Raw genomic sequence first — 14,180 nt, 5'->3', positions numbered from 1 at the left:
ACACCGTGAATATTGCTAAGAAAACACTGAAAGTTGTGTGTTATAAATTTATGTGGTTTTCCCTCATGTGCAAGTAAATAATACAGGCAAGATCAGAAGTATGGACTTTCACAGCATATCTGCCAGCTTTCTCTCTTCCATCTTCCTGATGCTCATGTGCCTGAGAAGTTAATCAGGTCTCTCTGTATTCCAGAGAAGTCTGGACCTGAAATCCTTACTGGGGCAGAACTTTTGCCAAGTTACAGGACTGAATCCTTAACTGACCCTGCTGAAAACTACATTCACATCATGTCTTCAGGAGAAAGTGAATCCCATTGTCGGCCTGTCTGCTCCTGTTACCCCCTTGCCAACTTTGGAGATAGATTCCTTACCCTGGCCCATTTCTGGGCAGGTGGAGGTCTTCACCTCCTGCTGTCAGAGTTTTCAGCGGGGTTTTGGAGGAGCCTACAGGTCTGCAGGAAATACTGGACCCAGTATATTTCCAGCAGTGAGCTGGGCAGGTGGTCAGGCTGTGGGACAGAGCGGGCATCAGCCTGATGTGCCACCAGTGTCCACGGGGAAGCCTGCTGCTGTTCTGTGGGGAGCTCACCTACAGTATTAAATGCAGTCAAATAGCCCGTTAAGGCTTTGGTAACAGGGAAGAATGAAGATAACTGCAGGGAATTTGGCTTGCACCTCGCAGTTGGATAGCACCTCGGTCTTCACTGGGACTTTTCCTTGTGCCAGAACGGTGAATTGCAGGTCGGGTGGGAGGTGGATCCCCCCAATGCACAGCAGAGCTTTTCTTGCCTTTGGAGCACCGGCGTTTTGTATGCAGCTGTTCCTTTCTGTGGTAGTAAACATTTTGATTATTCAAAAAGCACCACAAAAAGCTGACACAGAAAAATGTTTCTCTGCAGCTTGCCCTAGATTTGGAAACTGTGTAATTTTGTTCAATTTCTGGCTAATACTAGGTAGAAGGAGTAGAAGTTACACATTATAAAAAAAAACCCAAACTATCAGAGGAGAGGGAGTACAATAAAATCGTTCATTTACTTAAGCTGGAGAGAGAATGCTCACCTGGTTATTGGGGTATCTAAAGGTCACGGGGGGGTGAGTAGAGATGACCTATTGTTCTTTGTGCTGAGCCCATTTGTTCCTTTAGCAAATGCCCTGTTGCAAAGAAAGCTGAAGTCCTTACAGGTAAAATGAGGCTATGTAGATATGACATAATCTGATCATATAGCGTCACCAGTGTGATATCAGAGACAATGGTGGGGGGAGTGGTAATTAAAACATTTATTTTTACATGCTCTTTTTATATGCTTTCTTTACTTACTCTATTTCCTTATCACATGTAATTTTACATACGTGGTTTTTTAATGCCCTAATTGTTAACACTGCAGTTTAGTTCTTTCATTGTGTAAAGGTTTTATCAGCTTCTGAGGCTCTTCCAGGTAGCATCCCTATAGATTTCTTCACTGAGAAGGTGGTCGGTCACTGGAACAGGCTCCCCAGGGAAGTTGTCATGGCACCAAGCCTGTCAGAGTGCAAGGAGTGTCTGGATGATGCTCTTAGCCATATGGTTTAGTTTTGGGTTGTCCTGCGAGGAGCAGTGAGTTGGACTTGATCCTTGCAGCTCCCTTCCAGCTTGAGATATTCTATGATATCTCTGGGAGTTATTTATCCATAAAATCTCCCATAAAAAAAATATCTGTACAACCTGTCAAGCTATTGCAGTGATTTTATTGGTGAAGAGATGAAGGAACTAGTTTCTTGTCTTTTTTTTTTTTAAACATAAAGTTTTGAAAATAATGGCACATAGAGAAACATCTAAGCAGAAAGGTTGCAAGAAAAAATAAACTGCACAAACCTGCACTTTTTTCTGAATATGATTGATTATAAATATTTGTGTACTTCTCAAAAGAAGACGTTTGGGACATAGCTAAAGGAGCTGCTTAAATACAATTCAGAAGCTCACTCAGCCATGCTGATCCTACGCTGCCCTGTGGGTAGCATTCATTTAGCCCGCAGAAGAGACTCTGAACCCTTGGGAGAAGGAAATGGGTGCTGTTCTTGGAGGAAATTGCCACCTTCTCTCTTCTCTGTGTTGAGTTACATTGTGATGTTGATGGGAATGGAAAGGATAAAACTTAAACTAAAATCATGTGGGCAACAATACTGCTTTAGTCAGGATGAATGTGGGGATGGGCTGAAAACCTTATTAGCGGTCCTTTCCTTCCCGTTATTTTTCTAGGAACCAATTCTAAGTTGCAGAAGGCAGCAGCAAGGTGGCAAAGGAGATGCTTGCAGGCTGAATTGGGCTGATTGGAAGGAATGAAATATGATTAAGCTGGATTAGGTGCTTCACACCGTTACTGCCCTCTGTGCCTTGGGAGGTAACTGAGCTGCCCCCGTGGCTTGGCATCATGCCTGGCCATTTGCAGAGGCCTGGGCAGCCACACCTCAGGCTGCTGGCTGCTGTTACGTGCTTTGGGCAGTCAGCACCTATAGGTACCTTGCACAGCACTGCAGGCAGGATGGGGAGAAATAAGAAGCAGAACACTGGAACAAATAGGTGAGTGTAGGGTAACTGGACAGGCACGAAGGAAAACTGGTTCCCATGAAAGGATGAGGTTGTTTTACTGTACTGAGGGAGCAATAGTTAACAGCAGCAAAAGGTGCTCTTTCCTGTGAAGGGGAGGCAGGCAGGGAGGGGGTTAGGTAGTTAGAGGGTGCCCCTTTTGCCTCATAAATGCACAATCATATACTGACTTTTTAAACAATCTGCCCATGCAAAGCTCATTGCAAGATCAGGCTTGACCTAAATTATGAACAAGGTGGAAGTGGTAGGTGTAATATATTCATGCAAATTATTTGGCTCAGTTGCACACACTTTGAGTTTCATGTTAGGTAAAGGTAATGCACTGGGAGCAGAGTGCAGTTGTATAATTAAGATGGCAGCTTTCATTTTGTCCTGGGAAAGAACAAGCAATTACATTTCTCCAGGAGAGTAAATATTCAAGGCTTCCCAGTGTCAGAGTAGCCTGTTTGGTTTTGTTGTGTATCTCTAAAGCCACCATGACTTTTAGTGGAGCTGTGATTACCCAAGATTACAGGAGATGTGATTAGATGAAGGGGTTGTTTGATATGTGGATTTCCCCTGGACTCAGACTTCTTACTTTGCATTTAATTGTTAAGTGCCGGAGTGTTTGTATTGCTGGACGTCAGGAACACAGGTCTATTCCCGAGGTGGCTGCTGATGCTGTGAAGCACTGGTGTGCTCTCAGAGGAACTGGGCTTTAAAGAAAAGCAGTATGTGTATAACACACACCTTCTAAAGAATCAGCTACCTCACAGCCACGTGTCAAGAATGGTAGAGCTCTGTGATCATGGTTGCTTTAAAAGGAAAAACAATTTTGAGAAACCTTTATTAATTCCAGTTAAATGAAAATACTGACTTTCTGCATTTGGGCTGTAGGTCGTTCTCTTGTTGTTCAGGTAGGAACGTATCTTGAAGGAGAGCATGTGGCCCATGCTTCCTTTTCATCTGGTGCGCACTACACAAGACATTCAAGTGTCTTATGTGCATTTCTTCATGCAGAAATATTCCCTAACATAGCTAGGTCAAAAGAATTTGTCTTAGATCTGAGTTTTCATTATGTAGCCCCTGATTTTGTATTTTATAAAGGATTCAAGACTTCTTCACAAAATGGGAGTAACTAATAGCTTCTCACAAGGTTTCAGAGCCAAGGTTGTACAAATAAGGAAACTGACAGTAAACAGTTGTAGTCCAACTCCCTTTTTTTTTTGTTAATTCTAATGTTTGTGTACTTATTGCTTAGAAATTTTGATGTTTTCCCTTAGCATGTGGCCCATGCTTCCTTTTCATCTGGTGCGCACTACACAAGACATTCAAGTGTCTTATGTGCATTTCTTCATGCAGAAATATTCCCTAACATAGCTAGGTCAAAAGAATTTGTCTTAGATCTGAGTTTTCATTATGTAGCCCCTGATTTTGTATTTTATAAAGGATTCAAGACTTCTTCACAAAATGGGAGTAACTAATAGCTTCTCACAAGGTTTCAGAGCCAAGGTTGTACAAATAAGGAAACTGACAGTAAACAGTTGTAGTCCAACTCCCTTTTTTTTTTGTTAATTCTAATGTTTGTGTACTTATTGCTTAGAATTTTTGATGTTTTCCCTTTTCTCTCCAGATGACACTGGCTGTCCTAGTAGCCAGTCAGTATCTCCAGTTAAGACTCCTTCTGATGCTGGAAACAGTCCAATCAGTTTTTGCACTGGTAGCGATGGAGACTTCTCCAGGAAGAAATTCAGTCCAGGGGCAATGAGTGAAGGGAACACGCAGCTGGCTCGATATAAGAAGGAGACAAAGGCAAGCCTTGTAAAGCCTGGTGAGTACAGTACAGTTCCTTTCATTTCTTTAATTACACTCTCTAATTGACTAGTACATCTACAGGTGCCTAGATACATTGCGTTGTGCTGCCTGTGATACAACTAATGCTGACAGCAACTAAAAAAAAAGTTGGATTCTTTCTACGGAGCCACCTGCAAGATTTGAAAACACTATCAGTATTAGCTTTTTATGGAAATATAATTAATTGACATCTTCACTTTCTTTTATGAGGTTGGATGGTCATGTCAAATAACAACAGAAATGGATTTTATCCTATTTCATGGTAATTACACACATATTTCATATTGGCCAAAGATAAATGACCCTTACTATTGAAGCAAGGAATTGTAGTCTTCTGATGTTGTCAGATTTACTGTTGGATCCTGCCTAAAGTTTATGCTACCAGGCTGTGATAGCTCTGGGGATGCAACACGTCAAGCCAAGGCAGGATAACGGGCAGCCTACGTGTGGGATTTAGGCAGATGTAGATCCATACCGCACTGTTGAATCCAGAGCATGTCTCCCGCTACCTCAGGCTAATGGGCCTCCTCAGACCACCAGATACATCAGCACCTGCTTGTTGCACATCCAAGACTAAATATCCTAGTCTGTCCTTGGCTGCTGTAATTTTAATGGGTAGATATAAAATATTGTTGTGATTCATGACATACAGGCAGTTCTTGATTACAAATGGTCAGGATATCTGTGCTGTTATTTAATTAATCATGGAGACAGAGAGGGTGTTTTGACCCTGTACAGAGCAGCTGCAGAACTGCAGAGCTTTATGAGCTCAGGTACCTCCTGGCTATACTGTTTCCAAAGTCATTTTACCCCTGGAAGCAATTTAGATAATTTCATGAGGAGCCAGCTCAGATTTACTGGCACTGTGTTTATTCCAGAAACAGTAGAGAAATTGTTGCAAAAACTCTTCACTGACTTGGTCATTGGAAGGGCTGATTAAACCTGGCTTACCACTATCCCTGCAAAGTTCTTCAACTCATTTCATAGCACCTTTGTTACGTGAGGGTTTCCAGTCTCCAATTGCTCTGTATAATAATATTTTTTCAAGGCTTGTTTTCTGTTCCATTAAAATCAAGGAATCTAACACAGGTAGAAGGCACTGAATACCGTACATGCCAATCAAATCTGCAGTCATGGCTATCACAACGATTTTGTGTGTGAATATGGATTTAGGTTAGTGTGCTGGTTTTGGCTGGGGCAGAATTTTCTTCACAGCAGCTGGTATGGGGCTGTGTTTTGGATTTGTGCTGGAAACAGTGTTGATAATACAGGGATGGTTTTGTTACTGCCGAGCAGTGCTTACACAGAGTCAAGGCCTTTCTTGCTTCTCACATCACCCCACCAGCAAGGAGGCTGGGGGGGCAAAAGAATTTGGGCCAACTGATCCAAGGGATACCCCACACCATATGATGTCATGCTCAGCATATAAAGCTGGGGGAAGAAGAAGGAAGGGGGGGACATTTGGAGTGATGGTGTTTGTCTTCCCAAGTCACCATTACGTGTGATGGAGCCCTGCTTTCTGGAGATGGCTGAACACCTGCCTGCCCATGGGAAGTAGTGAATTAATTCCTCATTTTGTTTTGCTTATGTGCACAGCCCTTGCTTTACCTATTACTCTGTGTTTATCTCAACCAATGAGTTTTCTCACTTTTACCCTTCTGATTCTCTCCCCCGTTCTGCTGCAGGGGGAGTGAGGCTTAGTTGCTGGTTGGGGTTAAAACACAACACCTAGCAAATCGTGGATAAAGAATTTTGAAAGGTTTCTTTCTGCTGAAGAGTCCTATACATACAGGAAAAAAGCTATGCACTTTTTTTCAATAAGTTACTTCATTTGGTTTTGACCTCCAATACCAAGCTATTAGCCTTTTGCAGTAACAGTCAGAAGTAATCTTCATTTTGGGTGATGGTGTTATTTCAAATCTTTGAAATGACTTAGTTTAGGTATGTAAAAACTATAACTTTTAATCTATGTTTCTTTCAAATATTAGGCCTAAGTAATCATTTAACCTGTGTTTGCCTGTGTCTCCTTTCTTAATCTCCATCACCACTAAATTCTTTTGAATTTCCTGAGCAATTTCAGCAAAATTTTAAGAAGAAGACAAGATCAGTAAGGTGGCAGGAATGTCAGTTGAAAGGCTGAGAGGGGCAAACAAAGACAGTCTGGACAGAATTTTAATATGCTTCAGGTGGAAAAAACGTCAACACATAGGAGTCAAAAGCAAGCTGCTTTATCAGTTCACTGCGTGTGGAGCTGCCTTTAATGCTATTCTTTGGGCAGATGGATGTGCTGACATCCTTGTCCATTTATTTGAAGCTCTCACTTCTCATCTTTGCACCTTCTTCTTAACGTGGCTTTATTCTTGTAGGTGGGCCATATCCTGTAGCCATCGGTACTTCTGCATCATCGATCTCTAAGGTTGGAAAACTGGTCTCTAGAGTTTAAGCATATTGCTCCTGGGAGCCATCAAAACTCTCAGAGCAGGAACTGGATCTGATTTACAGAGTACTTCTAAGTTCCTCCTGCCAAATATCTCACACCGTTTCAGTAGAAACTTGTCAAAAACCACACCATAATCAGTGTGAGAGCTGACACAGGTGAGGGACATTCCTGAAATGGATAGCATGCCAGGGGACAGCTAGGGTTCATTTTCCTCACTGTTGGCCACAGGGGTTAATGTAATTCTCTCCTCCTGCTATCTCTTCACTTCAGGTGGATCCAGGCCCTTCCCCATGACTTACTTGCTTATGAATTTCTGGTGACTCAAGCCAGGAAGATCCAGCCTTTGTGTATCTAAGTAGCAGGGGAGCAGCAGAAGGGAAAAGGGACCTGGGAGAAGAGTAACAGCAACATGCCCTTGTCATACATATCCTAGATCTGCATACAGCTCGATACCTCAAAATACAGCACAAAACGAGTTGTGCACAACATCTTTCTCTCTACCAAAAGCCCTTACTGATTTATGGAGATAATCTCTACTTTTTATTTATCTGAAAAGTCTTGTGATAATGATTGCATAGCAGGAGCCAGACATCAGAGACAAAAATCCAGTCTACCACTATCTTTTACAGACTCTGTGCTGCCCTACATTTTTGTAGGCAAGTACATCAATCAGTGTGCACCTTCAAAATGCCCTGTCATTTTGCTGAAAATTTATCTGTTCATTTTACTGACTATTTATCTGTTTCCAGGATTGTTTTCTTGGAACATGCTGAATCTCAGAAGTAACACTCACACAAATATTTAGATAATTCAGGAAATGTCAGAGTGGGATCACACTGAGAATGAACCCTGGGACTTTTTTTTAGGCTGTTTCCAAACTCCAATGCTTTTGTCCTACTCTAGCAACATCACTTCATCTTTCTTTTCTATGCTCCAAAATATGAAATACCACATAGCTTTTTTTTCTCTAACAGCCTAAGGCACTGTTATGTGGATCTAAGTCATCATCAGCTCTTGAAGCATTAACAAACTAGATTCAGATATCATTCATAATTTATGTTGTTTGCATAACAAGCCATACTTAATCCTAGAGTGCATTATCACTGCATCTTGCTAGACCTCTAGAAGATTTATAATCATGAAGATGTTATTCATTTGGGATAGGTGGTAATGGGTTTCATTGTGCATTAAATCTGAATCACAGCAGCGTTGTAGGTAAATTTGGCTTAAAATCAGTGACCACATTCCCAGGAAAGGATGGAGAGGACATGTATAGTGAGGAAGATATAAAACATTCAGTCCAGGAGGAATTTAGTTTCATGGATTTTAGAAGTTGCTCCCTCATTTGGATGTGATTCATTTATGCAATATTAAAAGAACAGAAAATGTGCTGCAGAAAACGGCCTCGCAAGAAAGCACAAAAAGCTGAATTAACTTTAGTCCTAGTTTTGTGTCAAGACGCTGTGCTGAATCCTGCAGTTTCAGTAATTGAATAAACGGGAACATAAACACTTCCACATATTCACATTCTTGGTGTATGGCTTCTGCAAACATCTATCCTGAATTCCTGCAGCTCATGTCCACATCTTGTTAAGAACAGTGGGACCTGTTTTGCTTTCTTTCAGTTTTCTCATCTTGTTTTTTGACTTCCATATGAATGTTCAGTGCAAGGATTCAAAATCCAGATCTGCAAGCTGCAAAGTACTGATAAACTTTCAAAGACATGGATAAAGAAAGGAATCTTGGGCAAGAGTTGTGTCGATAACTTTTAAAAGGCTTGCATGTTTAAAATAACAAAAAGCTGTACTTTCACTTAAATGTCTGTGAGCACCGTAGTTTGAGAAGGGCACCTGATGAGCTGTCTTCTGCGTTTCTGGCAAAAGTTCTGGTCTCTACTTTCTTGCTTTAGGTGTCATGGGCATGCCTAGGGCAGGTTACTGAATGAGCTGAGGTTACTGTTGGAGCTGTTTCTTAGGGCCCATGGAATGGCTGAAGTTTCACATGAAATGATTAAGACTTAAGATAAAACACTGAGATTTTAAGCGCCACTGCATCAAAGGACACCTAGGTGAGCCGCAGTTAAGGTCAGCTCCTGGAACTTGTAAAGACTGGCTATCTGTCCTTCACAGCTCAGTTGAGTATTAATCATTCCTGGTAGCAGCAGGCTACAAAAAAGTTATTCTTTTTCACTGCTGATAAAACATTTGGCCATTACTGCATCTGGGTAGAATGGCAACATTTTGGATTATATGGCAGTTGAACTGCAATGGATTGTATTTCAAGAAGGGCTGCCATAGAGAACTCAGGCATTAAAAATTCAGTCTGTTCAGATTAATGGGCAAGTCTCAGAGTCTTTCACCACACAGAGCACCTATAATTGTTGGAGAGTAGGCAATGAGCAGAAATTAAGGAACATGAAATTCCATATGAACACAAGAAACCACTTTTTTTTTTACCATGGCAGTAGTAAGACACTGGCACAGGTTGCCTGGAGAAGTTGTGGGTGGAGTCTCCATCCATGGAGGTACTTAAAACTCAACTAGGCACAGTCCTGGTCATCCGGCTTCAGCTAGACTTGCATGAGCAGGGAGCTGCACTAGGTGGTCTCAAGAGGTCACTTCCACACCCAGTGATTCTGTGATTCTGTGTTGTCTGAACTTTTTTTCCTTTAAATAGTGCATTGCCCAGATCTGTAGTTAAGTAGTTTCAAGGCAGAATTTGTGCTTTTCCTGTCTGATCTTTCATATCTGTGTACTGCCATTTCACTTGCAATGAGTTCATAGAAATGAAAGAATAAAAAAAGTAACTTTTAACAATCACTATTCAATTAAAAAATGTTATTTAACTTTGAGCCGTAGCAAGTAATGTTGTACTCAGCATGTGTCGCCAGTATGATCTTCTCTACTTGATGGTGAATTTGTCAAGTCATGAGTGAGTGAGCCTTGGGGGTAGGATGTCCCAGTCTGAATACATCAATCTTTGAGGGCTTTAGGACTATGAGGAGTTTTAGGAGAGACAGGTGGAGAGAACTATATTGGACTTAAATTAGTTGTGAGTACAGTGTAGGTGCCAGTGGTTTTTTAATCAGCATTGGAGCTGATGATAGTCAACAAAAAGGAGGCAAGGGAAATGACCCTGGGCATTTGGGAATATTGCAGTTAGAGCTAAATAAACCAAGCAGATTAGATAGAAAATGCGGGTGTTTGTTAGCTGCAAATTGTGTCTAGCTGTTACAAGTGTCTAGCTGTTAAAATGTAATGCTCTTCCCTCTGATTTTTTTTATATTGTCTGGTGTGTGAGGATTAGATTCCCAGGATAGTAAATGTCCAGGGACTTACTCTTGGGGACACCCTGTGCAAGCAGAGTAGTGACTGGTTAATCCGTTTGTGTAAAATCAGCAGATAAGTTTATCCATATTGCTGCTCTACTTCCATGTGTCTGTATTCTGAAGGCAGTCACTTTGGTTATTTTAAAAACAAAACATAAAAGCTCCGATTTAGGTTCTATTACTGACATCTCGCTGTATGAATTTACAGATCTTTTGTCACCTCGCTCTCTCTCTTCACTGTGGCAGTGTGGGAATAATAGTGTCTGACTCCGATATATGTGTATGTATGTGCTTCACCTGAAAAGCAGATGAGTTGGTGTGTAAGTTCTGCGAGAGGATCATCTTAGAAGTAATTATGGAAACTTAATTCATTCTCAAGAACTTCACCATTCTAATTCCAAAGGATGCAATGGTAGGATTTTGTTTTAGCTTGGGAAGGCTGACAAAATATTAGAAAGACATGTTTTACTGGTGCGTTTATCCAAGAACATTGTATCTTGTATTTGCACGGCTTCTGTTCATTCTCTGTACCAACTTTCTCCAAGCAGTGGGAAAAATAATAGAGCTGTTGTCCCTGTTGTTCAGGAACAACTGTGCAGAATACAAAAAACAAGTTACAGAATGTGCTAACTTGAATAGATCCTGTGGCATGCAAAGAGATTCATTGTTCTTTATAATTACTAGTTGGTAATTCTACCTCTTATGTTGAAATGCTTTTTAAAATGCTGCTGGTGTGCTATGTATTCTAAAGCAAAGTCACACTATTTGGTTCTTTAAAAAAGACAACAGAAAACCCATTTTTGGAGACAGCAATCTGCCTTGAATGATCCCTAAAATTAATTGGTGTGCTTCCTTTTAAAATCAGAATCGCACAGATGAAAGCGATGAGAAGACTGGTGACCTCCGTGTAACGTGTCTCTCTTTCTGCTGTGACTTATTTAGCAGTACTTTATAACCCAGATTCCAAGCCTGCACCTTTTCTGAGGGAGGGATAATTAGGAACAAGGCTGTGTCAAAGGACATTTAACCTGGTTACAAATGCAGGATTTAATCAGGATATGCCATGCTCCAATCCTGCAATCAGTCATAACCTTACTTGTGCAGTGAAGATGGGAAGATTTGAGCTTCCATTCCTGGGTATATCCACATAGTTAAATATGTGGTTGATGTCACGCTGAGATTAGGAAATGAGCTACACCTGATTCAGTGCAGTTTAAATAATAGGTCCTAGAACAAAAAAATGTTCTGAAGATGGATTGAGTGCAGTATGTTGATAACAAATGATGGAGCATCTTGCCTATGGCCATAAGTTGTCCATATAATTGTTTCTTTTGTACCTCCTTAAAGTATTTGAATTAATAATAAGCAATGTCGTGATGAGTAGTGTTTATCAGTAAAGCATAAATTCTCTTAGGGCTGCAGAGGAGCTAGCAAGTGAAAAGCCCAGGTTCCCTGGGTAACTTCCACCAGACGAGGACAGCTTTAACTTGAGCATTAGATTTTTAAGCAGCTCAATATTTGGCAAAGAGCAGATACACAGTGGTCAATGACATGTGCTTTTGGCAGGCTTTCCATCTGCTTTTTAAAACATCACCTTGGCAATAAAAAGGGAGGAAGCACTTGAGCATGTGTCAGCTTTCTCAGATAAAAGCACATGGTTTGAATGCTTCACTTCTGTCCCACCCCTGGAGCAGCCAGTGCAACCACCCTGACATTCAGATCCAACAGTAAGCAATATTTATTTCCTGTACAGTTTTAATCTCGCTCTTCTCCCTTTCTTATCTGTGCACTTCATAATTTGATTTGGGACAATAAAGCTGAGATCTTTTCCAACGCAGAGCCTAACAAATACAGCTGTGGCAGTTTTCAGCCCTATTTCTTTTTTTCATTTACTTTTGCTCTTCTCCCCTCTCTTCGCCTTTCATTTTGTGCCCATACAAAAACGCTCCTTCTGATTTTTTAAAATAAAACTGGTTCCTGGTAGTAATTCTGCATGCACTGAGCCCTCCTGTGTATTTTACTGATGGGATCCGCTTTAATTTCACGTCTGTTGCTATGGAGCTGTGTAGATTTGCTTACTTGACCTGCCAGCACCGGGGGTTGTTACAGACTCGGTCGCCATGGGTACCGGCGGACGGGGTGTGCCCCGCAGGGGGATGAACCCCCAATCTCCCCCCCCGGCAGCGAGGACGCCGAGTCGGGGTTCAAGCCCGCGCTGCCCTCACAGCCTGCGCCCCAGGTCCCCCTGGCAGTTTTGGAACGGTCAGTTGGGTCAACAGACCCAGCGCAGCCAGTAGATGCTGTTGGAGCTCCTCCGTCTGGCACAAATCCCTCGGTATTTGTGATCCAGAAGAGGTGAAGTCTGACTCTGCAGGCCTCCTCAGACGACCCTCAGGAGCTGTGGGCTGCAGGTGGGCACTGGCGCTCTTCCTCTGCTCCAGTGACTGGCCCCATTGCTCACAGGAGGTGGAACAGCTTTAACAGGTGAATCTGCCCTTTCCCTTCTTCTGGGGGTTACGGGCTGTTTGAGAGCTGAGGGAGATGTGGATTCAGGGTCTTCAGCCAAGTTGGATGGAGCAGAGCTGGCCTGTAATTTATCTGACCGCAGTTCTCTATCTGTAATGTAGCTGTAATCGTCTCTGCCTGCACAAGCACACTAAGGTCGTATTTTGTTTTAAAGGAGATATAACAAATAAAATCAGCAAATCTAGTGTGCAGTCTTTCTGACCAAATATATAAACATTTACTTTAGGATAAGATAAATAGTACCTTGAACTCACTGGTTATACTGACTAACTCTCCATTGACTAAAAATGGGACTGAGGTTGGCTCGGACTTGGGTGCCTACATTAGAGACATGCATGTTTAGTCAGATGAATCCCACCCTCTCTCCTGTGCTCCTCGTCGGGTCTCTGACTACTCTGCTGTTAGCCCTTATCAAAGCCAAGTACAGCCTCGGTCTCTTGTATTTCTTTTTTTCTTTTTTTTTTTTTGTTTTAACAGAAAGTCAGTCTTAGACATTCAGTTGCGGAAGAGAGTTTGTGTTTGAAGATCATGCATGGATCTTCAAGTAGGTCTAATTAGATGCCTTTTCCTCTTCTGTTCAGCCTTGATAAGCTTAGGCACTCTGTTTGTCCCCTTTACTGAGGACCACTGCCCAAGGTGCCTAGCATTGCGCAAGGGAGATTTTGTATCTCATTTCGCACCGTGAATTCGCAGGAATAAAGTATTTTTAGAACATAAACTAACTAAATTGCACTGAAGTGAAAAAAGTGCTCCATAACTCCCAAGAAATAATACTGGAATATAATCAGAATATAAATATTTTGAGCAAAAGATGCTTAGAAAATTAGGTAAATATTGTTAACATAGCACTATTTTTAAGTTTAGATTTATATATATATTAGATTTAAACTTTGAATTTAAACAAATTTGCTTGAATTGCTGTGGAGAAGATGTTCAAATAGCCAAGTATCTCTTTCACATGAGAATAAGCAAAGTAGCAGCTACAAAGAGTGTTTTGGCTTTAAATTGTTTTGTGTTTTTGAACACAAATCTACAATTCCCTGTTAAATTAAAATGGCCTAGAAAAACAATCTTTTACTTCTGTGTCACAAATTTTACAATCCACTCCCTTCTAAAAAATTATTTTAGATCTTCTTAGTAGAGATGTAGGCAATTAGTGGTTGAGCGGTGGCCTCTCAAGACATATATCTCTCTTTGTCCAGAAGATTCTCAGGCTGCAGCCCAGATGCCACAATGAAAATGGAGGATCCAAAAAAGAAGCCAGCAAGTTTGAAAGGAGGACTTGGCAAGTAAAAGGTGAAAGCCTGAGTCCCACCTATCCTAGACAGTGACCTGCCCAGCTATGGGCTGGTGGCACGGGCCACCTGCAGTACAGGGTCTTGGGCACAAATCTTCTGCAGTTAGGTACTTATCCCCTTCTTCACAAAGGAAAAAATAAATAGATAAAAGGAGATCCCTGCTACTTAGTT

General features: G+C 41.5%; 1 protein-coding gene across 1 annotated transcript in view; it reads left to right on the top strand.

The window, feature by feature from the left end:
- The first annotated feature begins 4,201 nt into the window (after nt 1–4,201).
- SYBU (syntabulin) overlaps nt 4,202–14,180 on the top strand; it is a 28,036-nt gene continuing 18,057 nt past the window's right edge. Inside the window, exon 1 of the mRNA XM_035893872.1 lies at nt 4,202–4,394. Coding sequence (XP_035749765.1) covers nt 4,328–4,394 — 67 coding nt within the window. The 5' untranslated portion in view covers nt 4,202–4,327. The remainder of the gene's footprint in view (nt 4,395–14,180) is intronic.

This window comes from Egretta garzetta, unplaced genomic scaffold (assembly GCF_000687185.1).
Source record: "Egretta garzetta isolate BGI_Z169 unplaced genomic scaffold, ASM68718v1 scaffold154, whole genome shotgun sequence".
Lineage (NCBI taxonomy): Eukaryota > Metazoa > Chordata > Aves > Pelecaniformes > Ardeidae > Egretta > Egretta garzetta.
Note: the sequence above shows the minus strand (reverse complement) of the source record. Positions and strands in the feature narration are given on the sequence as shown.